Source organism: Phyllobates terribilis, unplaced genomic scaffold, assembly GCF_046119375.1.
Source record: "Phyllobates terribilis strain yellow unplaced genomic scaffold, ASM4611937v1 Scaffold_5__5_contigs__length_657084704, whole genome shotgun sequence".
Classification (NCBI taxonomy): Eukaryota; Metazoa; Chordata; class Amphibia; order Anura; family Dendrobatidae; genus Phyllobates; species Phyllobates terribilis.
Window position 1 is genome coordinate 68,044,297 of NW_027362765.1, and position 27,975 is coordinate 68,072,271.

Consider the following 27,975-nt stretch of genomic DNA (forward strand, 5'->3'; position numbering starts at 1 on the left):
TATCTCAATGATAAGGCACTAGCCTCTGAAACTACAGTGTCAAGAGTTCAAATCCTGATAGGAATAAGATTTTTTTTTTAATTATGATTATTTAGCTCACAAACTACAGGGGTGTTTTACATTTAATATCCGACACTCTGATTGTCATCCTGATGTGTTAAGAGTTTCAGACACGCTGTCTATTTGCATGGTAAATTACATAGCCAAAGTAAATTGGGAGGCTACCCCCTTTTCCTCCAAACTGCGCATGTCATACGGATGGCTTTCACTCCATGTAGGGTGTAGGATCACTTCATCCCCACATCTTAGAATCATAGAATGTTAGAGTTGGAATGGACCTCCAAGGTCATCGTGTTCAACCCCTGCTCAATGCAGGATTCAATAAAGAAATCTCAGACAGATGTCTGTCCAGCCTCTGTTTGAAGACCTCCATTGAAGGAAAACTTGCCACTAGCAGGGCTGTGGAGTCGGTGTCCATTTTGGTGGAGTCGGTATAAAATGGACCGACTCCTAAAATATATAATAAATTGGGTACAGTAGTTCAATGCAGTTTGTGTGGAATATTTTTTCATAAGAATTTGGGAAAGTTATGAAATGTCCTATAAATGTCTGTCCTATTCCTGATCTAAGGGTCTAGACTTTTATCTGAGATGAATCTGTGCTGCAGTTAATGTACATAAGTAGTGGAGCTCCTACTCTACAGATAAGGGGGGAAAAACAAACACAGGGAAGGAATGCCTGCAATCATCTCAGAACTGCTGGAGTGAACAGGAAAGCAGGATTAACAACAAAAAAGAACAGGCTCTTGCTATTATAACTGATAATGCTTCAAACATAAGTACAATTAAACTGATGAATAAGAATAATGAAGGTGAACAGCAGCTAGAAGAACATTTCAGATTCAGTATGTTGGAGATGGAAGGCCACAGTCCTGTTCCCGTAACGGAGAAACAAACATATTGCTACAGAAGAACAGCAAAATGATTCTTTACAATTAGATGATCTTGTTGAAGCTGCTTCATACCTCTCTCCTATTCATCACATGCGCTGTGTTGTGCACATGCTGCAGCTAGCAATAAGAGATAGTCTGCAATAGGGACATGCCGCAACTCTGATTAGTAAAATTATGAAATTGGCTATTGCTGCCAGAACCCCTAAAATTGATACCATCTTGAACAGACATGCTGGCAATTGTGGAATTATAAAAATTTTCACTTGCTCTCAAAGAAGTAGAAGAGTTCAATTGTTCATCAAAACTGTCTACCTCGTCATGCGGGTGGTGCTCAGGTTCAGAACATTTATGCCTCACTTCAGGCTTTGACTGCACAGCATGCAAAGCCACCCGTCTCGTGTCATAAGCACATTGCCTGAAGAAATGCCACGCCAGGGGGAGCTCCTTTGAGCTGGCTTTGGTGTGCTCAGTTCTTTGGCACGGTGGGCAGTAGCAGATGATGTACTGGCTAGGGGCTGTCAGCTGTGCTTTCCCCCCTGCTCCTTCTTTTGCTGTGCAGCTGGGGCAGCGTGACCACCTCCTTTTCCTCCAAACTGCGCATGTCACACGGATGGTCTTTACTCCATGTAGGGTCTAGGATCACATCATCCCTCACATCCTCTTAGAATCATAGAATGTTTGAGTTGAAAGGGACCTCCAGGGTCATCGTGTCCAACCACCTGCTCAATGCAGGATTCACTAAACCATTTCAGACAGATGTCTGTACATCCTCTGTTTCAAGACTTCCATTGAAGGAGAACTTGCCACTAGTGATGAGCGAACGTGCTTGATAATATGTTCGAGTTCCTGTGGCTGCATGTTTTGCGGCTTTTAGACAGCCTCAACACGTGGGGATTGCCTAACAAACATGTAGTCCCCGCATGTGTCAGCTGCAAAACATGCAACCGCAGGGACTCAAACATATTATCAGAGCGTAAGTTGCACAGAGCGGTAGTCATGGGCAAGGGGCTGGTGTGTTCCCATGCCCTGGCATTTTTCCATGCCCTGGTATCTCACAAATAAACAGTGTCCCGTTTCCCATGTAATCTGCGTGTGGTGCAGAGTACTCACGTTTCAGCCGCAGGCCTCCGCTGAATCTGCACTCACGGATCCAGGAACATCCGCAGACAAATTAGGGGACTCTTTCTTCATAATCAACAGTTCAGTTTTACTTAGTATTTTGAGTTCAATTGCAGTTACAGCACTGTACGTTTCCACATTTTCCATTTCTTCAGCCTGAGCGATTCTTTCGATTGATGGCTCCCGCAGTTCCTGGGATACTCTTTCCGGCCCGCAGCTCCCATGAGTCCTGTCTTGTTTTCTTCACACGTCTCCCCGTCTGGCTTCCCCCTGTGGAAAGGGAATAAGTCATACTTCTGGTCATGGGCCCCGAACATTGCAGGCATGTCAGCAGAAAGCAATAACTGACTTCCTCATGCTGCCAGTCTTTACTTTTCGTGACCTCCAGTCGCCCGGCCTTGAACTCTTCTAACACTTTATCTTGCCATCTATTCTCCAACTATGTCTGTCTGACTGAAACCAGAAAGTGCTCCTGTTGTTAACTGGCCCTACCCCTCCGACACTGGAGCTGTTCCTGAACATTTAACTGTATCTTAGCCTATGGAATTCACGTCCTACATCCTATATCTAGTATGCACCCAAATTAATCTTTCCTTTCCTATGGGGACCACAGACCACATCTCAGTACCAATGCTTCCTGGCTGATGTTTTGGTCACTTTTGAATGTTGGTTGTGCTTTCACACTCGTGGTAGCATGAGACGGACTCTGCAACCCACAGAAGTTGCTCAGGTAGTGCAGCTCATCCAGAATGGCACATCAATGTGAACTGTGGCAAGAAGGTTTGCTGTGTCTGTCAGCGTAGTGTCCAGAGGCAGGAGGCGCTATCAGGAGACAGGCCAGTACACCAGAAGACGTGGAGGGGGCCGTAGGAGGGCAACAACCCAGCAGCAGGACCGCTACCTCCACCTTTGTGCAAGGAGGAACACTAGGAGCACTGCCAGAGCCCTGCAAAATGACCTCCAACAGGCCACAAATGTGCATGTGTCTGCACAAACGGTTAGAAACTGACTCCATGATGGTGGAATGAGGGCCCGACGTCCACAGATGGGGGTTGTGCTCACAACCCAACACCGTGCAGGATGCTTGGCATTTGCCACAGATCACAAGGAATGGCAAAGTCGCCACTGGCGCCCTGTGCTCTTCACAGTTGAAAGCAGGCTCACACTGAGCACATGTGACAGACGTGACAGAGTCTGGAGACGCCGTGGAGAGCGATCTGCTTCCTGCAACATCCTTCAGCATGACCGGTTTGGCAGTGGGTCAGTAAAGGTGTGGGGTGGCATTTCTTTGGAGGGCCGCACAGCCCTCCATGTGGTCGCCAGAGGTAGCCTGACTGCCATTAGGTACCGAGATGAGATCCTCAGACCCCTTGTGAGACCATATGCTGGTGCGGTTGGCCCTGGGTTCCTCCTAATGCAGGACAATGCCAGACCTCATGTGGCTGGAGTATGTCAGCAGTTCCTGCAAGATGAAGGCATTGAAGCTATGGACTGGCCCGCCCGTTCCCCAGGCCTGAATCCGATTGAGCACATCTGGGACATCATGTCTCGCTCCATCCACCAACGTCACGTTGCACCACAGACTGTCCAGGAGTTGGCGGATGCTTTAGTCCAGGTCTGGGAGGAGATCCCACAGGAGACCATCCGCAACCTCATCAGGAGCATGCCCAGGCGTTGTAGGGAGGTCATACAGGCACGTGGAGGCCACACACAATACTGAGCCTCATTTTGACTTGTTTTAAGGACAATACATCAAAGTTGGATCAGCCTGTAGTGTGTTTTTCCACTTTAATTTTGGGGGTGACTCCAAATCCAGGCCTCCATTGGTTAATAAATTTGATTTCCATTGATGATTTTTGTGTGATTTTGTTGTCAGCACATTCAACTTTGTACAGAACAAAGTATTCAATGAGAATATTTCATTCATTCAGATCTAGGATGTGTTATTTGAGTGTTCCTTTTATTTTTTTGAACAGTGTATATAATGAAACAAAGATGTCATTCAAACATTAACATATACCAGCCCAAGTAATAGTGGTATACAGCGAGGTAAAGCTGGAGTTTGTGAATAAGGGCTGCATATATGAAGAGAAAAAGTAAAGGACTAATATTTACCCATATGGTCCTGCTGGAATGACCCAGTCCCAGCGCACATTTCGTTGCTAGTCTTCATCAGGGGGTGGCGTTAAAACCATCTTCTATAAATGTGACCGAATGTGTGAATGTGTGCTCTGGTGATCACATGTTTAGATTAGTTTTTTCATACAGACCACAATGATTTCAACTTATTAATTCTATCTCTCTTTGTATGGTCTTTTCAATATCTTCTCCTCATCCCCCTTCTTTTTTGATTTTTCCTTCTTTCCTCCTAGTCGGACTCTATTACCTGTACTGGACTGACTTCTATATATGGGATTAATATCTTCCACTTCCGCCATCTCTTCTCAGTCTGTGCTGATATCTCTGACACTGTGCATACGTGACCACTGCGTCAGTTAAATATTTAGCAAAGATTCAGATAATTTAGATTTTTCTTTTTAGATTTGTTCTATGTTTTTAGTGCTGTGTTTGAGACATTATGTGATAAATCTCTGTATGTGACTATAATGTGATTGTGTGTTATACCGGGGGCAGGACAGGGCCATGACTGGATGTAGTGATCATGTGAAGCCTGTAACAGCTCCGGAGATTTCTTACATGGGATCTTTATGATGTTACATCGTCATCTTCTCCCCATTCAGGTCCCTACAATATCGGATCCTCTCAGTGGAGATCTTCTACATAAGAGAATTTTCCTGATTGACCATCAAGGATGGATAGGGACAGGGACAAGATGGTGGAGAGGATATTACACCTCACCCTAGAGATCCTCTTCTGGCTTACCGGAGAGGTGAGAGATTCTGATGACGTCACATTACATCATTCTTATCTATGGGAATAACAGATGGACAGAACTGGAGAGGTGAGGACTCTGGAGATGTCTGTAGTGAGATTTATTAATGTGTCTCTCCATAACCAGGATTACACAGTAGTGAAGAAGACCTCTAGTGATCGCTGTCAGGACTCTGTGTCTGAGGGATGGGGAAGACCCCTGAGCCCAATCACGGGGCCTCCACCTCACCCCTTGATACATGAGGACATCAATGACCAGAAGATCCTAGAACTCACCTACAAGATGATTGAGCTGCTGACTGGAGAGGTGACACTGCTGGGAATGCTGGGACATTATACAGTAACGCTATGAAGGGATCGGGGGGATGACTGTATCATTGTATGTGTCAGGTTCCTATAAGGTGTCAGGATGTCGCCATCTATTTATCCATGGAGGAATGGGAGTTTTTAGAAGGACACAAAGATCTGTACAAGGACGTCATGATGGAGGTTCCCCAGCCCCTCACATCACCAGGTAATAGACAGGACTAAATACACACGGCCTATAATTATCTGTATGTAAAGAATGAATTCCGTCCCTGTGTTTTCTATAGTTCTATCCAGTAAGAGGACAACACCAGAGAGATGTCCGCGTCCTCTTCTTCCACTTGACTGTGAAGAAGAAGTTTCCAATGTTCCTCGGGATCATCAGGTAGATGAAGAGAAGAATCTTCCCATGATATGTAGAAGGCTGTGAGGGTCTTGTGTGTTTAGTCTTTTTTGTTTTATCCACCAATATAAGGGAAGACTCAGACGGTTGTATAACTTGGACAGGGATTGCATCACAATGCTCGGACTGGCCTGCGGCTCTCCCAACCTGAGAATGACAGCATGTATTTCTATGCAACCGTCAGGCTCAGACGGCACACCTTATATCATGCTCAAAAGAAAGATTGGAGTAAGCATGAACCACCAATACAATTAAAACAGAAATGCTTATTAGAAAAAAATCATTAAAAACATTTTATCAAACTTATAACAGGATGTCATGAATAAGGAAAAATAACAAACTGAGAGCCACCAAATCAATCCAAAGTATCAAGCAATATATAGAGTCTATGTAACAAATCACAACATATAATAAGAGGTCCAATGGCCATAAGCATAGAAAAGCAAAAGATTACAGACTTGTATGCTTACCACCCATAGGGAGGGGAGGGGAGACTTGGTGAGGCCCTGTCAGCACTGCCCTGATGCGCAGTTTACGTACAGCTTACCTCCCCTTGAGGAAGCTGTACGCGAAACGCGCGTCGGGGCAATGTTGACAGGGTCTCACCAAGTCTGCCCTCCCCTCACTATGGGTGAGCACACACGTCTGTAATCCTTTGCTTTCCTAATCATTTTTAAATGATTTTTTTCTAATAAGCATTTCTGTTTTAATTGTATTGGTGGTTCATGGTTACTCCAATCTTTCTTTTGAGCATGATATTCAGAGTACTCACCGCGTGATGTTGCGGTATCATTGCTGTATGGGGGACATTAGACTCTAGTCCCTTACTTAAATAATGATCATGAGTTTTATACATTTTCTCATTACACCTCATATCTTGCCGCAAGTGCCAACAATGAGCAATAGCGCAACCTCACTCTACAGGGGCCCACATAGGAAACATGCACTACAACTACAGTCTATTTTATATACCGTGTACCACCTAGAAATATCTCCCAAGACTCCTCCCAGCTACATGGCTGACCCTCTGTAACTCTCCCCTGTCCTGCTGCAGGGCTGACCCTCTGTAACTCTCCCCTGCCCGGCTGCAGGGCTGACCCTCTGTAACTCTCCCCTGCCCAGCTGCAGGGCTGACCCTCTGTAACTCTCACATATCCAGCCTCAGGGCTGACCCTCTGTAACTCTCCCCTGCCCAACTGCAGGGCTGACACTCTGTAACTCTCCCATATCCAGCCTCAGGGCTGACCCTCTGTAACTCTCCCCTGCCCAGCTGCAGGGCTGACCCTCTGTAACTCTCCCCTGCCCGGCTGCAGGGCTGACCCTCTGTAACTCTCCCCTGCCCAGCTGCAGGGCTGACCCTCTGTAACTCTCCCATATCCAGCCTCAGGGCTGACCCTCTGTAACTCTCCCCTGCCCAGCTGCAGGGCTGACCCTCTGTAACTCTCCCCTGCCCAGCTGCAGGGCTGACCCTCTGTAACTCTCCTCTGCCCAGCCTCAGGACTGACCCTCTGTAACTCTCTCCTGCCCAGCTGCAGGGCTGACCCTCTGTAACGCTCCCATGTCCAGCTGCAGGGCTGACCCTCTGTAACGCTCCCATGTCCAGCTGCAGGGCTAACCCTCTGTAACGCACCCCTGCCCAGCTGTAGGGCTGACCCTCTGTAACTCTCCCCTGCCCAGCTGCAAGGATGACCCTCTATAACTCTCCCCTGCACAGCTCCAGGGCTGACCCTCTGTAACTCTCCCCTGCCCAACTCCAGGGCTGACCCTCTGTAACTCTCCCCTGCCCAGCTGCTGGACTGACCCTCTGTAACTCTCCCCTGCCCAGCTCCAGGGCTGACCTTCTGTAACTCTCTCCTGCCCAGCTGCAGGGCTGACCCTCTGTAACTCTCCCCTGCCCAGCTGCAGGGCTGTCCCTCTGTAACTCTCTCCTGCCCAGCTGCAGGGCTGACCCTCTGTAACTCTCCCCTGCCCAGCTCCAGGGCTGACCTTCTGTAACTCTCCCCTGTCAGCTGCAGGGCTGACCCTCTGTAACTCTCCCCTGCCCAGCTGCAGGGCTGACCCTCTGTAACTCTCCCTTGCTTAGCTGCCTACAGTCCATAACTATCACATAAAAGTGACTACAATAAACCAGAGCATTATCCATATAGTTACAGTACTTTTTCATCAGTGTCCTGCAATAACAGTATATCTTGCAGCACCACAAATATACCTATATGGCATACAGCAATTGTTTTCAGGAGTTTCCAGGATCGTCCATTCCTTTACACCAGAAACATGACTGAGTTTTCCTTGTTTTCCCGCCTTCACCATCCTCAGATCTTAACCCTATCAAGAATCTCTGGGACGAGGTAGAATTGGTTGTTCAGAGCATGTCAGCACCTTCATCTAATATACGTCAACTGCAAGAACCTATCCTGTTGGCATGGGCCAATATTCCTGGGGAATAATCTCAACACCTTGTACAATCTATGACGTGATTAATTACTGAGGTTCTGAAGGGGAAAGAAGATCCTACGTGGTACTAGATGGGTGTCTCTAGTAATGTGGCCATTCAGTGTATGTTTTATACTTGGTGGAGATGACTGGATAAAGCTGATCATAGACATTAGATGTTGTCTGAACCTTCTCAAATGTCTTCATCTGCCTGTGCCTTTCACAATATTTCTTTTAGGGTGAAGATCTGCCCCATATTAATACTACAGAGACATATGTGAGGGGTGATGAGTGGTGTAAAGAGGAGATTCCTACAGATAACCGCACAGGTGAGTATCAATCACTAAATGCAGAGAAGTCACAGGTTCTAATCAGTCACTGACTTGCAGAGTAACTTTAGCTGTTTGTGTTTTTTCGGGTGTGTTCACATGAAACTTTTGATGTGGATGTAGGGGCTGATTCATTATGGGGTTACCTGGGACTATTCTTTTTTTATTTTTACAATGTGCTAAGAACAATGATGCAGGTAGTTGTTTCATACCTACCTTTTGTGCCTGCTGCCGATCTCTACTGACGCATAGTGGTCACAGACGGCTCCTTAGTGGTGATTCAGCTTCTCCTCCACTCTGCTCTGTTGATCGGGCATGACTGCCGATGTCATGCTGTGTTAGTTTAACTGCGGAAAGCTGGCTGTCATGGTGATTGACATTGGAAGTCATGCCCTATCGACAGAGCAGCCTGGAAGAAGAGCTGCTTTTTGACATGGAGCAGATAAATCACTGGCAGGAGCGTTCGGTGACAACTCTGACACAGCACTGAGTACAGCAGGCTGGTTATTGACTCTGTTAGCAAATACCTGCCTGTTTAGTTTTAGGCCCATAGTAAAAAAAAAAAAAAAAAAGTAAGTCTTGGACAATCTCCTCAAGATCGGCACCATGCACACCAGTCTTTAATGAAGGGAGGTGGTGGGGTAAGTAATGCTGAATTCATTCAGATGTGCACACACTACCTCTTCTCGGTGGTAAGTGCCTCACCAGAAATGGTACCCAATTTAAAGATGGTTTGGAGCAACATTTCTGATGGGTGTAAGTTGACAGCTGTGCTTTGACTACACCAATCTCATGGGACTTGGTGCCACAGTTTGTGTCTATGACCACTCGGACACAGGTTAGTGTTTAGTAGAGTTGAGCGAACATGTTTGGGAAAACCTTCACCAATTTTAAATTCGGCACAAACATTCGAATTCGTAATCGGACCCCCGAGCTATTTTACTCAAAATTGGCAAAATTCTGCCAAAATTTGGTAAATTATCGCTTTTCCACTAGTGTATCTTTTAGGAATTTGGCTAGGATAGTGGTGCTGTATGATGAGCGGGGTAACGTGTTTGATGAGGGAAGGGCGTGGGGAGAGGTCAGAGGTGTGGTGGACTGTTGTTATTAATTTTTTTTTTTTTTAATCGTAACTTATTGTATGGAGATTCGGGCAGCCAATCAGGGCGCAGGAACAATCCACAACGTCCAGACACAATGGCTTGTGTCATTGATAGTTAAAGTCACATGTCCCTCTCCATAGAGGCACTATTTTTTTTGTGCCAAAACTCTGCTACTGGATAGTGAGAGAGTGAGATACCTAGCTAGGTGGTTGCTTGTAAGTCAGATAGTTTAGATAGATAGGATCCTGTGTGGCTGTGAAATCGACCTTCCAGCAGATCAATCGTTTTTGCCAATAGTATGGTCCAGACAGAGGCACGTTTCAGCTTAGAACTGAAATTGTGCTCCACGCAGGAGTACACCTTTGAAACTGTAAATTTGTATCTGGTACTACCATGCTACATAAACCAGGCCACATCCGAGCTTGTAATTGTTTTGTGCTGAGATTCTGCTCTTTCCAGGGCTCCACATTAGAAAATCTAAATTTTTTTTGCTAATAGCGAGCTCCAGCCATATTATTTGAGCAAATAAATACTGATTGGTATTTTAGTGGCAGGTCACTGACCGGTGTAGGCATAGGTTTGTTAAACAGCTGGTTAAAAGAGGGGAAGGGTACATCCCAAAATGAGTAGGAAAACGTGAGGTCGTGGTGGAAGGGGGAATAGGCTTGGTGTTCAAGATGTACGTGGGGTAGGTGGTAATGTTAGTGAAAGCTCTAATGAATAAACACCGTCACATCCTATCCAAATACAACTGACCACTTCTGTTACTGGATGAGCTACTCCACTCCCTTTCTTTGGTAGCCGCACAGCGGTACTCCTTGTAGATGAGGGCCAGAAATAGCATGTGCTCCAGTGGGTGGTAAGTGCTGCATCAAGTGGCCTCTCCTCTTCAACATCATACACAGTACAGTCCTCAGAGATGACACCCCAATTACCCTAGTTTCCCCCCGTCTCACAATTCTCCAACTGCCCATCTGACTGTAAGGAACCACAGATGACCGAGTCTGCAGAGATGTTCACACATTCTATGCCTTGGGCATCAGAGGTCTTCTCCAAAGATTCACAGACTCAAGAGGAGGAAAGCATCTGCACCCATGCCCAACATTTCTTTCAGTTGGATCCAGGGCTGGACGAATTAGGGTCTAAGCATAATCCTAACCCTTGTCACCAGACGTTCACCCCCGGGGGGAGGTGATCCTGATGAGACTCAGATACCTGAGGCGCACACGGACTGTACTGTGCTGTCAGGTCAGGAAGAAGAGGAGGGTGACTCTTAGGCGAGGAGTGGGAGAACAGAGAGGATGACGATGAGGTAGTAGATCCCACTTGGTGTGAACCCAGAAGGCACACATCTGAGTAGCTCAGCAGAGGAGGAGGAGGAAGACGAGGTTACTTTGCGGCCTCCCGCACAGACAAGGAGTGATGCAACCACGACAAGCACTGCATCCTCAGTCACAACTGTGACAGTGGTCGCGGGTCTGCCGTTTGCAGTGGCGGCAAGGGTTGCCTGGCCTGGGTTTTTTTTCCGGACGCAAAGGATGACCCAACTCATGTTATCTGCCAGCTTTGCAAAAAAACAACTCAGAATAAGTAAAAATTGCAATAATTTGACTACTGCATACATGATCTGGCACATGCATGATCAACAAGCGTTAGTCTGGGAATCTCACTGCGATAAATTGCGGACTAGTGGGCCTCACCAACCACTGTCCTCCCAATCAACTGCATTTGCTGCTTATTCCTCCTCCGTTACCGTGCCAAGTTTTCTCACACAGATCTCCGGCCCCAGAACCTCCACTTGTTTACCCGCTCAAATCAGGGTGAGAGCCCGTCAGCTGTTACGGAAGTGGACATGTCTGCTGTTTTTGTTTCACCGAGCACACCACATCTTTCTCAATCCACTGTGACATCAACGCCTGCACCTCACTCACAGTCCACCAGTTTGTCGTGTTCACCCTACTCCACCCTCTCTCAGCACCAGGGCTGTGGAGTCAGAGTCGTGGAGTCTGAGTCTGTGTCTATTTTGGTGGAGTCGGTATAAAATGGACCAACTCATAAAATATATAATAAATAGGGTACGTAGTTAAATGCAATTTATGGGGAATATTTTTTCATAAGAATTTGGGAAAGTTATGAAATGTCCTATTCCTGATCTAAGGGTCTAGAGTTTTTTAAATTTATCACTTAAACATGAGCCATGTATGAGGGAGCCCTGGAGTCGGTGACATAGAAATTGAGGAGTCTGAGTCAGAGATTTGGCTTACCGACTCCACAGCCCTGCTCAGCACAGCAGCCAGCCCTCAGTCCTGCAGTTATGGTCACGTAAAAGATTGTTTCATCCTACACATGACAAAGCTAAGAGCTTGAACTCCACCATCTGCAATCTGTTGGCCACGGAAATGCGGCCTTTCCGCCTGGTGGATACAGACTGTTTTTCGAAAGGAATGCTAAAGGCCATCCCAGTCCCCGAGTACCAGTTGCCCAGTCGCCATTACTTCTCTAAGAAAGCTGTGGCTGCGCTACACCAGCATGTCGCAGACAACATCACCTGTTCCTTGAAAAAATATGTCTGCCTGTGTGCATTTCACTACAGACACCTGGACAAGCAAGCATGGCCAGGGGTGTTAAATCTCGCTGACTGAGCAGTGGGTGACTCTGGTGACTGTGGGGGCAGACGGGGAAGGGGCTGCTCCACAAGTCTTTGAATCCCCAAGGCTTGCGGGATAAACCTCTGTATGTAACACTTCCTCCACTGCTTCTGCCTCCTCCCCTTCCTCTAAGGGCTCCACCTGCGCCCTGAATCTGTGCCTTAATGAGCCATGCATTCCAACATTGCAGATAGAATCCCCCGACCTCTGTACTGCGCAGCCAGGGCTCACCGCAATTAGGCAGTGTTAAAATTAATATGCCTTGGAGATCGCAGTAAAACAGCTCAAGAGTTGTGGACAGCTGAACCTGGAGCCAGGGAAGGCCGTGTGCGATAACGGTGCAAACCTGGTGGTGGCCCTACTCCGGGCAACCTCCCACACATGCCTTGCATGGCTCACGTTCTCAACCTTGTGGTACAGCAATTTCTCCGCCACTATCACGGCCTGGATGCCTTGCTGCAGAAAGCACAGTCGCTGTGTGTTCACTTCCACCGGTCGCACCCTGTGGGTCATCGACTCACATCGCTACAGAGGTCTTTGGCCATAATAGGTTAACTGGTTGATATGCGATGTGCCGACACGGTGGAATTCCACTCTACACATGTTGCAGTGGCAAGCCCTGATGTAGTATCTCATGTTGCATAGCCTGGGCCAACGCAGTACAGATGTGGTGAAAATCACGTTTGTGGAGTGGGCATAGATTAAGGACCCCTGTACCCTTCTGCACAGTTTTGAATTTTCTACTAAGATGGTTAATGCTGACGATGCCATCATCAGAATCTCTATTCCGGTCATCTACATGCTGGAGAACACTGAATAGTCTGCGGGAGGAGGTGGTGGTTCCAGCGAAAGCAGAGGAGGATGCGGAAGAGATAAATACACTGTGTGCCGAATTATTAGGCAAATGAGTATTTTGATCACATGATACTTTTTATACATGTTGTCCTACTCCAAGCTGCATAGGCTTGAGAGCCAACTACCAATTAAGTAAATCTGGGGATGTGCATCTCTGTAATGAGGAGGGGTGTTAACTAATGACATCAACACCGTATATAAGGTGTGCTTAATTATTAGGCAACTTTCTTTCCTTTGGCAAAATGGGTCAGAAGAGAGATTTAACGGGCTCTGAAAAGTCCAAAATTGTGAGATGTCTTGCAGAGGGATGCAGCAGTCTTGAAAATTCCAAACTTTTGAAGCGTGATCACCGAACAATCAAGTGTTTCATGGCAAATAGCCAACAGGGTCGCAAGAAGCGTGTTGGCCAAAAAAGGCGGAAAATAACTGCCCATAAATTGAGGAAAATCAAGCGTGAAGCTGCCAAGATGCCATTCGCCACCAGTTTTGCCATATTTCAGAGCTGCAACGTTACTGGAGTATCAAAAACCACAAGGTGTGCAATACTCAGGGACATGGCCAAGGTAAGGAAGGCTGAAAAACGACCACCTTTGAACAAGAAACATAAGATAAAACGTCAAGAATGGGCCAAGAAATATCTTAAGACTGATTTTTCAAAGGTTTTATGGACTGATGAAATGAGAGTGACTCTTGATGGGCCAGATGGATGGGCCAGAGGCGAGATCAGTAAAGGACAGAGAGCTCCACTCCGACTCAGACGCCAGCAAGGTGGAGGTGGGGTACTGGTATAGGCTGGTATCATCAAAGATGAACTTGTGGGACCTTTTTGGGTTAAGGATGGAGTGAAGCTCAACTCTCAGACCTACTGCCAGTTTCTGGAAGACAACTTCTTCAAGCAGTGGTATAGGAAGAAGTTGGTATCGTTCAAGAAAAACATGATTTTCATGCAGGACAATGCTCCATCACATGCATCCAACTACTCCACAGCGTGGCTGACCAGTAAAGGTCTAAAAGAAGAAAAAATAATGGCATGGCCCCCTTGTTCACCTGATCTGAACCCCATAGAAAACCTGTGGTCCATCATAAAATGTGAGATCTAGAGGAAGGGAAAACAGGGAAAACACCTCTCTGAACAGTGTCTGGGAGGCTGTGGTGGCTGCTGCACGCAATGTTGATCGAAAACAGATCAAGCAACTGACAGAATCTATGGATGGAAGGCTGTTGAGTGTCATCATAAAGAAAGGTTGCTATATTGATCACTAATTTTTTTGGTTTTTGTTTTTGCATGTCAGAAATGTTTATTTCTAAATTTTGTGCACCGATATTGGTTTACCTGGTGAAAATAAACAAGTGAGATGGGATTATATTTGGTTTTTATTAAGTTGCCTAATAATTCTGCGCAGTAATAGTTACCTGCACAAACAGATATCCTCCTAAGATAGCCAAATCTAAAAAAAAAACACTCCAACTTCCAAAAATATTAAGCTTGAATATTTATGAGTCTTTTGGGTTGATTGAGAACATAGTTGTTGATCAATAATAAAAATAATCCTCTAAAATACAACTTGCCTAATAATTCTGCACACAGTGTAATATCTCTAAGTTCCAGACTGTTGTCGCACAGGCGGGTGCAAGGGAGGGTGGATTACAGTGATCGAGGGTGGGCTCGTGGTACCAGACAAACTGTTAGTGAAGGGGCAGGAGCCGAGGAACAAATGGAGGAGGTGGACGAGGAGGAATAGGTGATGGGCGCGCCACAGTATAGAGATGAAGAGGATAATGATCCTCTCTCTGTTGTAAGTGGATGGTGGGAGGGGACGGAGGAAGCAAGCACCAGTGTTACCCTGCCACCAACACACCATGGGCTTGGTCCGAATGGAAGAGCCCGACATGAGCGCCTTCTTGCTGCACTATCTGCAGCATGATCCCCGTATTTTTAGGATTCGAAATAATGCTGACTACTGGGTTGCCACTCTGTTAGCTTCACAGTACAAGAGTAAATTTTGCCAGATATTTCCCGTCCTGGAAAGGGACGCGCACATGCTAGAGTATCAAAACACTCTTGTAGACAACCTTAAGAGGGGTTTTCCCCACGATAGCAGTGAGGCACACAGGGTGCATCGCATTTGTAGACTTCCAACCCCGGGAATGTCAATTCTTCAACGCAAAAACATTAACAGTAGCAGCGTAAGTGGCAGAAGCAATTTCTGTGAGTCATTTCACTGAAAGTGTAGACCTCCTAACTTTCATCAAGATGAATAAGTCATGGATCTCTAAGGACTTTTGCACCCCAGTCACAGACTGTGGAGACTAGGCCATGGTATAGCTTTTAATGTGCTGCATTGATCTCGCGTTATTGCAGTCTCTGACATCTTTGTTGTGGCTTCTGTGCCTGCTGTTGATGTTATAAATAGTTTTTTGACATGTGGAGACTTTTGGTTGAGTTTCTATCCAGTGTGTTTTCTCTAGTTAAAGGGGTGTCCGTCTCCATTATACTATTTCTACTCTGGTAGACTTGATGTCACTTTAGTTGTGTATGGCCCTAATTTTTTGAAATGTGAAATGTTCACTGATATGGGACATACCTGTAGCCCCTCGCTGGATTGAGGATGAACACTTCAGGCAGGATATGCATAATACGGCAGCAACACCCAATGATGCTGTAGTCAGTTGCCTCGGAGGTCATGGGGCATTGGGCGGCTATGAGTCTTGGGGTGTGACGCCACCAACAAATCACATTATTAGATGGGGCCTTTGACTACAACTCAAAAGCCTCCTGGGCTCTAGTACGCCCCTAGATGTGACTCTAGTTCCCTTCTTTATGGCGTCAACCCCCTTTTCGGAACCCCAGTATGGAGATGTTAAGACCCCTTACTTCCCCAAGGAACTCTCGACCATCTGGTACCTTTCCATCAGGTCATAGGCATTCCACGGATCTCCCTGGGCAATCCAGGAGTGCATCGGCCTCTGAAAGGAGTGTTTGAACCTGTCCATGATGACCCTCTCCACCATAGAAGCTGGGGAAGAAGATACTGGTTGCAACCACTTTTGAACCGGGAGGTTGAATATTTGGCCCCAGGAGGTGTGGGGGAATTTGTCAGTATGATAAGCCCAGTGGTGCATCCGTTGCGCCCTTAGTCAGTCACCCTAAGCATGCCAAGATCTCCATTTTCAACTTGGCGTACTCTTTTGTGCCCTGCAAGGACAGGCCATAATAGGCCTTTTGCGGTTCAAGTGGATATGGGGCCAGAACCTTCGCCCAGTGCTCCAGAGGCAATTTTTCCAGTTCCACCACCCTTCTGAAAACAGTCAAGAACGCATCGACCTCGTCACTCGGGGCCAACTTTTTCAAGGATCTCCTTACCGTCTTCCTCATGTCTGAATCATCACCTTAACTTGAGGGTGGAGCAGTTGCTGTGCACATTACTATGCATGTTCATTGGTGGAATAGCTTACCATGATACACACTAGTAAGGTCCTTTTATTGAGAAGCGCCTTATCATGGCTACCTGGTACACATGACTTGGCCAATTAATGCGCTAAGATTTCTCAATTATTTCTATTTTCTTGAGCAGTATTGCTGTTCAAATTTCAAATATTTATAATGTTTGCATACTTAGCGTTACAGAGTGCTACTTTATTTGTTAGTTGTATACAGAGGTGGCTACTCTTGGTAAGCACCTGTACACACCAGTTTTCTGTTTTAGATGTGACGGTCCGTTTTTTTTATTGAATTAGAAAACAGTTTGCAATGTTCTCAATGCATGGAAGTAAAAACTAGTGTAAAGATTTTGTGCTTAACTCATGTTTTTGAACACAATGCTATTATTGTGAACACTACTGTATATCTAGGTCAGAGATACTGAGTGGTATAAATGTCCCAGGCAACACCAAAATAATAACCTGTGGAACGCTAGATCAATACCTAGGCTGGTTCTGCCTAGCCACGGAGGTTGGCACCCTAGATATACGAGATGTGGCGTCCCCTCCTCAATGGTGGTTCTCCCTGTCTCTCCCTAGTTGTCTCTGTTCAAGCTTCATATGATGTAACCTATATTAATACAGGCAGCATCAGGTATGTAAATCTAAAGGGAGACCCCTGTAGTATATAACAGACAAAATGTATAACTTATTCAATGCTTGTCCTTCTTAGACGGGCTGCCTTATTGCCTTGACACGTTTCCCCATCTTGTAGGTCATCAGGTGGCTAGATGTTTCAGCAGTAAAAAGATAATTACAGGCCCATTCTGGTGACACTAGAAAAGATTAGGAACTACAGGTGCAACTCACTAAATTAGAATATCATCAAAAAGTTAATTTATTTCAATTCTTACAAAAAATGAAACTCATATATTATATAGAGTCATTACAAACAGAGTGATCTATTTCAAGTGTTTATTTCTGTTAATGTTGATGATTATGGCTTACAGCCAATGAAAACACAAAAGTAATTATCTCAGTAAATTAAAATAATTAACAAAAAAAACCTGCAAAGGCTTCCTAAGAATTTAAAAAGGTCCCTTAGTCTGTTTCAGTAGGCTCCACAATCATGGGGAAGACTGCTGACTTGACAGATGTCCAGAAGGCAGTCATTGACACACTCCACAAGGTCCCAGAGTTCCAATTTTCATTTGGAAATCAAGGTCCCAGAGTCTGGAAGAAGAGTGGATAGGCACACAATCCAAGCTGCTTGAGGTCTAGTGTGAAGTCTCCACAAGCAGTGATGGTTTGGGGAGCCATGTCATCTGCTGGTGTAGGTCCACTGTGTTTTATCAAGACCAAAGTCAGCACAGCCGTCTACCAGGAAATTTAAGAGCACTTCATGCTTGCCTCTGCCGACAAGCTCTTTGGATATGGAAATTTCTTTCTCCAGCAGGACTTGGCACCTGTTCACCCTGCCAAAAGTACCAATACCTGGTTTAAAAACAACAGTATCACTGTGCTTGATTAGCCAGCAAGCTCGTCTGACCTTAACCCAATAGAGAATCTATGGGGTATTGTCAAGAGGAAGATGAGATACACCAGACCCAACAATGCAGACGAGCTGAAGGCTGCTATCAACCTGGGCTTCCATAACACCTCAGCCGTGCCACAGGCTGATCGCCTCCATGCCACGCCGCAATGATGCAGTAATTAATGCAAAAGGAGCCCCAACCAATTAATGAGTGCATTTCCTGAACATACATTTCAGTAGGCCAACATTTCAGATTTTAAAAACATTTTTCAAGCTGTTGTTATAAAGTATTCTAATTTACTGAGATAATGACTTTTGTGTTTTCATTGGCTGTGAGCCATAATCATCAACATTAACAGAAATAAACACTTGAAATAGATTACTCTGTTTGAAATGACTATATAATATATGAGTTTCACTTTTTGTATTGAAGTGAACAGAAATAAATTAATTTTTTGATGATATTCTAATTTAGTGAGATGCACTTGTACATCTCTTCATAAACACTAGTGTTGAGCCACCCCCGTAGTGTTCGAGTTCGGTTCGGTTCGTCGAACACCCGTGTGTTCGCCGAACTGTTCGTCGAACACCTTCGAACACCGTTAAAACCAATGGCAGGCAAACAAAAACACATAGAAACACATAGAAAACACCTTCAAAGGTGTCCAAAAGCTGACAAACTGCTCAGAAGACACAACTAACACATGGAAAAGTGACAAGTACATATAGTCATGCGAAAAGAAAAGAGGTGGAGAAGTAAAAGGAGGGGGAGACACAGATATAGGCATGTCATGCCCTTCTAAAATCCAAAAAGTGAGAAGCCGACACGTTCAGTCCGCTCCTGCCCGTGCCACCTCCGCGTCGCCGGGTTTGTGCCAGAGCCGCGGTGAACCCTGACGGCCAGCCCCCCTCTCCCAATACTGGTGCCTGTCCGCTGGTGGGTCGAGCGAGCCCCCCTTTGGTGGAGGCAGCTCTAAGCTTTTTAATTTAAATTGTCTCTCTAATTTGAATGAATACACTTTAAATCCATTTACAAGGATCTATTGGAGGGCAAGTCTCATGCCAGCAGCCGCGTAATTCCAGCTCCAGTAGCGTCCACTAAAGCTGCTGCAGTTAAAAAGCTTTTATAAGGATCGAGCTCGGCTGTCCACCGCAAGGCATCCTACTGCCAGTCCCAGCCCCTATGCCTTGGGGTGCCTCCTGATGCTCTTCACTGAGTATCCCGTGGTCCCGAAGCATTTCCTTTGAAAAAATTAAGTGTCCAAACTACAGGTGGTGTAGCTTGCTTAACAGCCGGGATAATCCGCTGACTAGCAGACACTGCTACTAGGCACAAAGTATTTCCTGGGCTAGATGCAGTTAAAAATTTGTAATTAGATACTCTCGTTGGATGCTGAGAAAGCATTCCATAGAGTCTCCTGGCACGCCATATATGATTCTCTTAAAAAGCTTGGGGTAGGGGTCTAGGGGACCCTTTTATAGCCAAAATCACGGCCCTGTATCGCAATACGTCACCTAGGCTGAAGATAAATGGAACTGTAGCACCCTGAGGGCTCGGTTGCTACAGAGGTATTGCACCTCACCCAGAGGTGTGATATCTCACTCTCAGGTAAGGATGTAGTGTGGATCAGGACCCGACACCTGCATGCATTACACCAGGGCGACCAATATGCCCCTGAGATGGGCACGACAGTCCCTGTCCCTGGCTGGAGTGGGGGGAGGGAACACTGAGGAAGGGGAACCCTGTAGTGCAGGAGCAGGGAGGAAGCAGTTCCTGGGTGCATTGAGAAGGGAGTATAAAAGGTGGGCACCATCTTAGTTCAGTGCAGAGAAGTCTGAGCAGAAGTGGCAGGGAGCAGGGGCTCTGCATGAGCTCTGCTCCGGAGGCGGGCCTAGTAACAGAGGCCCAGGCCTGGAAGAGGGAGAAGGAAGGAAGAGGAGCGGAGAAGGCTCCAGGAACGAGGAACGAAGGGATCCCAGGGGAGCGGACGGGCGAGTCGCCACCGCACGCCCGAATCCACCTGCGTGGAGGGGTCAGGCCAAAGGGGGAGACCGGTCCCCGAAACTAGTGGAGGCAGGAAACGACCCTCAGCTAGAAACAGGAGGCTGTGACATTTTATGTGGCGCAGCCCCTCGCTACACCCGCTAGGAAGGCACCACATAGGGTCAGGGAAACTGGCGCCAAGTTTACCAAGAGGAGGCCCGAGGCAGCCGGACAGAAGGGTTGGTAAGAAAGGCCAGACAAAGGACACACAAAGGGGGTCCTGTGAAGCGCTCCAAAGTTATCTGGGAGTTGTCTGAGCCCCTCACCTGGTGAGCACAGTACGACGTGGGCAGCCGTTACCTGCAGACGTGGTCTGGATAATAAGAACTGTGAGTAAAGGCCCTGGACTGCATCACTGACTCCGTGTCGTTACTGCTGCTGCCCTGCACCATCACCCCCATCCTCCGCATACACTGCCCTGAGACTATACTCCTCCCGTGGGGAGTTATGCTACGCTCTGCTGCACCCACAACACCAGCCTCAGCGGTCTGCCCTGGAGCGGCGGTTCACTCTGACCGCAATCCACGGGTGGCGTAGTCGGACATTTAAACATCAAAACCACATAAATAGTTCCGCCACTGGTTTGACCGCCCTGAGCCACGGAACCGGGTCGCCGCCACGGAGACTACAACCACCAGCATCCACCAAAAAGGGTCTGGCTCCGGGTGTCCCAAGGCCCAGGGGGCGCGTCAGAACATTTTCATCACCTTTCACAATCACCAATGGGACAAGGCAGGGATGTTCTCTGTCCCCTCTCTTATACATCCTAGTGACGGAGCACCTGCTCTCATCAATTCGCCATAACCCCAATATTAGGTGGATTGAGGTGGGAGGCACCGAGTACAAGTGCTCTCTATTTGCTGATGATGTCCTAGTATATATCACTCAATCACATATATCCATCCATGCTGTTATGGCTGAAATAGATCACTTTGTTACATGGTCAAATTTTAAAATCAATGCAGCGAAGTCTGAGGCCCTCGATGTCTCCCTCCCCAAATCCATATAGGATTCCATCCAGTCCAACTTTCCCTTTGCCTGGCCCTCACAGGGTATCAGATACTTAGGAATTCCTATTCATAGAGACCTCTCCCATCTATGTTATCTTAATTTTGGGCCCTTTATTGAACAACTCCATACAGACCACGGTTGGCAAGTTAGAACTGTAAGATTCACTACGTGAACCACTGGTGTTTTGTGGAAAAGCACATGTACACTGTGTTCCAAATTATTATGCAAAAAGTGTTTAGGAGTGATAAGGGAAGAATTTGTTTGTTTGTCAGTTAAACTCATTGATGGTGATGTGTGTCAGGGCTCTTTATATCACTGTAAGCAATTGCAGACACCTGTGCTAATTAGTTTGGCAGGTGTGTCCAATGAAAGGCAAGACTACTTAAGAAGGCTGTCTCACATTATTAAGCAGCCTACATTTTCTGCCAAAATGGGAAAGAAAAAGGATGTGTCGGCTGCTGAGAAGCAACAAATTGTGGAGTGTTTAGGTCAAGGCATGACTACAATCAACATTGTGCGATGATCAGGATGAAGTGTCTTGGCAATCAAGAAGTATGTAGCTGATTCACAGTACACACTTGTGCGTGCTGATAAGGGCAAATTGAGGACTCTTTCCTACAGGCAATTACGTCAGGTTGAAAGAGCAGCGGCAAAAAAGCCTTGTCATAGCAGCAGACAAGTTTTTGAAGCTGCTGGTGCCTCCAACGTCCCCCGAACAACAAGATGCAGGGTCCTTCAGAGGTTTGCAGCTGTGCATACGCCATCCTGTCGACCTCCTCTATCCACTTCACACAAGCAGAAACGGCTCCAGTGGGCCAAACATTACATGAAGACTGATTTCAAAACTGTTTTGTTCACGGATGAGTGCCGTGCAGCGCTCGATGGTCCAGATGGATGGAGTGGAGGATGGCTGGTTGATGGACACCCCACGCAAACACGGCTACAGCGCCAACAAGGAGGAGGTGGAGTAATGTTTTGGGCTGGAATCATGGGGAGAGAGATTGTCGGCCCCTTTAGGATCCCTGAAGGCGCTAAAGATGAACTCCATAATGTATGTGGATTTTCTCAAACAGCACTTCCTGCCATGGTTCAAGAAGAAGAACCGTGTATTTCACAGCAAGATCATTTTTTTGCATGATAATGCACCATCTCATGCTGCACATAAAACATCTGCATCTCTGGCTGATATGGGCATAAAAGGGGACAAACTTATGGTGTGACCCCCATGCTCCCCTGACCTCTACCCCATTCAGAACCTTTGGAGCATCATTAAAAGGAGTGTCTATGATGGCGGGAGGCAGTTCACATCTAAGCAACAGCTCTGGGAGGGTATTCTGTCCTCATGCAAAACAATTGAAGCAGAAACCATCCAAAACCTGACAAATTCAATGGACGAGAGAGTTCAGAAGCTCCTTTCGAACAAGGGGTCCTATGTGAAAATGTAACATCACCTAGAATAAAGTTTTGAGTTGAAAACTGTTTGATTTCAGTTTCTAACAACCTGCTAATGCTTATAATTTCAAAAATGACCATTTTTTTGGTCTTTATTAAAATGAAAAGGTTGATCGAAAAGTTTGGGGGATCTAAGAGTGTGGCAACCCAGTAGTCATGATTACTTCGAATTCTGACAATATGAGGGTCATGCTGCAGGTAGTGCAACAAGAAGGCACTTATGTGTCTTGCGCATCTCGGAGCCCCAAAATTATTTTCCGGGCTAGATGCAGCTAAAAATTATTATTAATTTTAAATCTGGTGAAGCTTTAGTATAGATGGCCTAATAGGATCAGTGCTGCACACTGCTACAAAGCCCAAATTATTTTCCAGTCAAGATACAGATAAACATGATTAGTAATTTTAAATCTGGTGGAGCTTATTATAGATGGCCTAATAGAATCAGTGCTACACACTGCTACAAAGCCCAAATTATTTTCCAGCCAAGATACAGATAAACATGATTATTAATTTGAAAGCTTAAAACGGTTGGTAGGGTGATTTTAACCAATCATCAAGCTTTTACTCTCCCCAGGATGACACAGGGGTAGAAAAGTCGTTTCGGATCCATGATTTGTTCATCTTTATGAACGTGAGTCTGTCTACATTATCAGTGGAGAGCCGCGTGCGCTTATCTGTCAGCACACCACCAGCAGCGCTGAACACACGTTCAGACAGAACGCTGGCTGCGGGGCATGACAAGATCTCCAAGGCGTAAGTGGCTAGCTCCGGCCATTTATCCAGATTGGAAGCCCAAAAAGAGCAAGGGTCCAGTGACACAGTCATGGCTTCAATGTTTACTTGGAGATACTCCTGTACCATCGTCTCTAGGCGTTGACTATGTGTCAGACTTCTTGTCTCCTGTGGCCTTGCAAAGGATGGGCTAAAAAAGTGGTGAAATGATTCCGCAAAATTGATGTTACTAGCAGATACTGTGGTTCTGTTACGGTTTGAGTGCTGAACACTTGACGGTCCCACGGTTGGCAAGTTGGAACTGTGAGATTCACTACGTGCACCACTGGTATTTTGTGGAAAAGCACATGTAAGATTCTGCAACAGTCTCTGCTGATACTCCTGCATGCGTGCATCCCTTTCTATGGCAGGAATAATTTCTGCAAATTTACTTTTGTACCGGGGATCTAACAGTGTGGCAACCCAGTAGTCAGGATTATTTCTAATTCTCACAATTCGAGGGTCATGTTGCAGGTAGTGCAGCAAGAAGGCACTCATGTGTGTTGCGCATCCAGGAGCACCAAGTCCCTGTTGTGTTGGTGGCGAGGTAACAATCATGCTTTCTTCCTCTGTCCTCTCCCCCCAACCTCGCACAACAGAAATGTGATCAAGGTCTCCCTCATCTGATGAGTCTTCCATCAGTTCGTCCTCCACTTCTTCCTGGGCTCCTGCACCTTCCTCACTAGTTTGGCTGCTACCATGCGCCCTGGTAAAACCATCTCCCCCACCCTCACATGCCTGCCGCCTTGGTGCTGCCGACCGTCTGGACCTTGCAGATGTTAGCCCTTCCGCATACAACTCCTCCTCCTCTACTTCCTCCACCTCCTCTTGTGCCACCACCTGACTCCGAATTCTGTTTAACATGTGCTCCATGACTAAATCACCGGAATAGTCATGCTGATAATGGCATCGTCAGCACTAAACATCTTCGTCGCCATTTCAAAACTGTGCAGAAGGGTGCATAGGTCCCTGATCTGAGACCACTCCTCCAGCGTGATTTGCCCCACCTCTGGATCTCGTTGGCCCAGGCTATATGTCAGAACGTATTGCACCAGGGCTTGTCGGTGCTTCCACAGTCGCTGCAACATGTGCAGAGTTGAATTCCACCGGGTAGGCACATCGCATTTTAGCCGGTGAAGTGGCAGGCCCAACGACTTCTGTAGAGATGTAAGTCGCTGAGCTGCGGGATGCGAACGGCGGAAGTGAGCACACAGCGACCGTGCTCTCTGCAGAAGGCTATCTAGTCTGGGATAGTGGGCTAAAAATTGCTGGACAACCAGGTTCAACACGTGAGCCATACAAGGCACGTGTGTGACATTGCCCCGGCGAAGGGCCGCACCCAGGTTTGCAGCATTGTTGCACACGGCCTTCCCTGGTTTCAGGTCCAGTGGAGACAACCATTCATGAAATTGGTTCTCCAGAGCTGACCACAACTCCTCAGCTGTGTGACTCACATTTCCCAGACATTTCAATGTAAAAACCGCCTAATGACGTTGAGCCCTACTGCCAGCATAGTAAGGAGGTGTGCAGGATCCCTTCTGCGCAGTTAGAAAGCTTGTGGCATGACCAGACAGGCTTTGGGTGCAGGTGGAAGACCGAGAGGAGGTTGAGGAGGCAGAAGCAGTGGAGGAACTTTGACATAAAGAGGATTGACGCACAACTCGTGGGGACGGCAAGACTTGGACAGCAGCCCCTTGTCCTGCTGTCACCATAGTTACGCAGTGCCCAGTCAGCGACATGTAACGCCCCTGTCCATGCCTACTCGTCCAAGTGTCTGTGGTGAAATGCACCCTGTCACACACAGAGTTTCTCAAAGAAACGGTGATGTTGTGTGCGACATGCTGGTGGAGCGCAGGCACACCTTTCTTTGAGAAGTAGTGCCGACTGGGCATCTGGTACTGGGGCACTGCGACGGACATAAGGTCTCGAAAATCCTCTGTGTCCACCAGGCGGAAAGGCAGCATTTCTGTAGCCAAGAGCTTGCAAATGGTGAAATTCAACCTCTTAGCTTTCTCATGGCTAGGAGGAAATGGTCTTTTACTTGTCCACATCTGAGGGACCGAGGGCTGGCTATTGTGCTTAGACGGGGTTGATAAGGGTGTCCCCGGCAAACTGCCGGTCTGTGAGGAAGATGCAGGCGGACATGTTAGGTTGCCTTGATCCAAAGGTGGTGCTATCGATGTCGGACAGCGCTCAACACCAGCTGGTGTTACCACCTCCAAAGAAAATGATGACCTGCCAATCATGCTGGCTGTTGCGGGTAAAGAGGTGGCAGGTCTGCGCCCCAAAACAGGTGTGACTGCTGTCCCCCCAGTCACAGAGGATGAAGAGGCCGCGGATGCACAAGATATGGCAGACGGTGGTTGGCCCGGCCGGCTAGGCCGCATTGTAGCACACTGAGCTTCCCACTGCAACTTATGCTTCATGTCCATGTGCCGGTTCATGCATGAAGCACTCAAACTATGTATTTTTTGGCCTCTACTTAGCTTTTGCTGACAATTGTTACAGATAACATGAGTTGGGTCATCTTTATCGATCTGAAAAAATGCCCAGGCTATGCAAGGCTTAGCACCCATGCGACCTGAAGAGCCACCACGACTTGTGGTGAGAGGCAGAGTTGTGTTTGAGGATGCAGTTGTTGACGTGCTTCCAGTACTACGTCTCTGTCCAGGAAGGCGCAACCTGACCTCGTCGTCACTAGCATCTTCCTCCACCTCCTCTGCTGACCTCATCTCTTGGCTGACTGTGGGTTGACAGTAAGTGGGATCTCCAACCTCATCATCATCACCCTGTGCGTTATCACACCCGTCGTCCTCAGAGCCAACCTGTTCCTGCCCTGACAAAAAACTAAAGTTGTCGCTCCAATCAGGTATTTGAGTCTTATCATCGTCTTCCTCATTGTCTCCACCAACAGGAGTTACAGTTTGGGAATGAGGGTCTACATTATGGTCAGAACCTTCTGCGTCTGGTCCTGGATCCGACTCATAAAGATTCTGGGCATCAGTGCAGATCATTTCCTCGTCTGGATTCACAGAAGCGCTGGAGTCGACCTCTGATTCCCAGGCTATAGTATGAGTAAACAGCTCTGCAGACTCAACCATCTGTTCTACCTCATACTCAGACGGGCAGCTGGAGATTTGGGAGCTGTGAGGAAGCAAGTGCGATTGGGGTGACACCTTTGAGGACTGGAGTATTTGTGATGTTGAAGTTGATGTGGAGGAGAGCCCACTTAAAGGAGCACTTGATATCCGTTGAAGCACCTGCTGTTTTTGTGCCTCATCTGGAATTTGTAGCGATTGGCGTGGACGTAAGAAAGGGATCTTATCACATTGTCCGCTAAAAGAAGTAGACATTTTAGTTTGGCTGGAAGATGGTCTTTCTTCTGCAGATGTTACTGTTGCTTTAACACCTACCCCACAGACACAACCTTTTTTCCCCTTCCCAACACGCCTATTCCCCTTTCCACCAGCAGCAGGCCTTTTTCCACTCATTTTGGTCGTTAACTAATTCACAACTCTGGAGTTGTTTGCATAAAAAAAAAATGGATGGGAACCGAGCAGAGCTGAGTGGCCAAACTGTGGTATTAGGCCAAAACTATTGGCTGGGTTAGATGCAGAAAAAAATTATATTCAATTTGCAACCTGATGGAGGTCAGTATAGATGGACTAATAGAGAAAGTCCCACACACTGCTAGAAGGCCAAATATTTTTTCAGAGCTAGATGCAGATAAAAATTATTTTTAATTTGCAACCTGATGGAGGTCAGTATAGATGGACTAATAGAACAAGTCCCACACACAGCTAGAAGCCCAAATATTTTTTCAGAGGTACTGTAGATGCAGATAAAAATTATTTTTAATTTGCAACCTGATGGAGGTCAGTATAGATGGACTAATAGAGAAAGTCCCACACACTGCTAGAAGGCCAAATATTTTTTCAGAGCTAGATGCAGATAAAAATTATTTTTAATTTGCAACCTGATGGAGGTCAGTATAGATGGACTAATAGAGAAAGTCCCACACACCGCTAGAAGGCCAAATATTTTTTCAGAGCTAGATGCAGAAAAAAATTATATTCAGTTTGCAACCTGATGGAGGTCAGTATAGATGGACTAATAGAGAAAGTCCCACACACTGCTAGAAGGCCAAATATTTTTTCAGAGCTAGATGCAGATAAAAATTATTTTTAATTTGCAACCTGATGGAGGTCAGTATAGATGGACTAATAGAGAAAGTCCCACACACTGCTAGAAGGCCAAATATTTTTTCAGAGCTAGATGCAGATAAAAATTATATTCAATTTGCAACCTGATGGAGGTCAGTATAGATGGATTAATAGAACAAGTCCCACAGACAGCTAGAAGCCCAATATTTTTTCAGAGGTAGATGCAGAAAAAAATATATTCAGTTTGCATCCTGATGGAGGTCAGTATAGATGGACTAATACAACAAGTCCCACACACAGCTAGAAGCCCAATATTTTTTCAGAGCTAGATGCAGAAAAAAATATATTCAGTTTGCAACCTGATGGAGGTCTGTATAGATGGACTAATACAACAAGTCCCACACACAGCTAGAAGCCCAATATTTTTTCAGAGGTAGATGCAGAAAAAAATATATTCAGTTTGCAACCTGATGGAGGTCTGTATAGATGGATTAATAGAACAAGTCCCACACACAGCTAGAAGCCCAATATTTTTTCAGA

At 46.4% G+C, this 27,975-nt stretch overlaps 1 protein-coding gene across 1 annotated transcript in view; it reads left to right on the forward strand.

Annotated features, from left to right (window-relative positions):
* The first annotated feature begins 5,095 nt into the window (after positions 1 to 5,095).
* LOC141270736 (uncharacterized) overlaps positions 5,096 to 27,975 on the forward strand; it is a 31,732-nt gene continuing 8,852 nt past the window's right edge. Inside the window, exons 1-4 of the mRNA XM_073680830.1 lie at positions 5,096 to 5,270; positions 5,354 to 5,477; positions 5,557 to 5,654; positions 8,344 to 8,434. Coding sequence (XP_073536931.1) covers positions 5,247 to 5,270; positions 5,354 to 5,477; positions 5,557 to 5,654; positions 8,344 to 8,434 — 337 coding nt within the window. The 5' untranslated portion in view covers positions 5,096 to 5,246. The remainder of the gene's footprint in view (positions 5,271 to 5,353; positions 5,478 to 5,556; positions 5,655 to 8,343; positions 8,435 to 27,975) is intronic.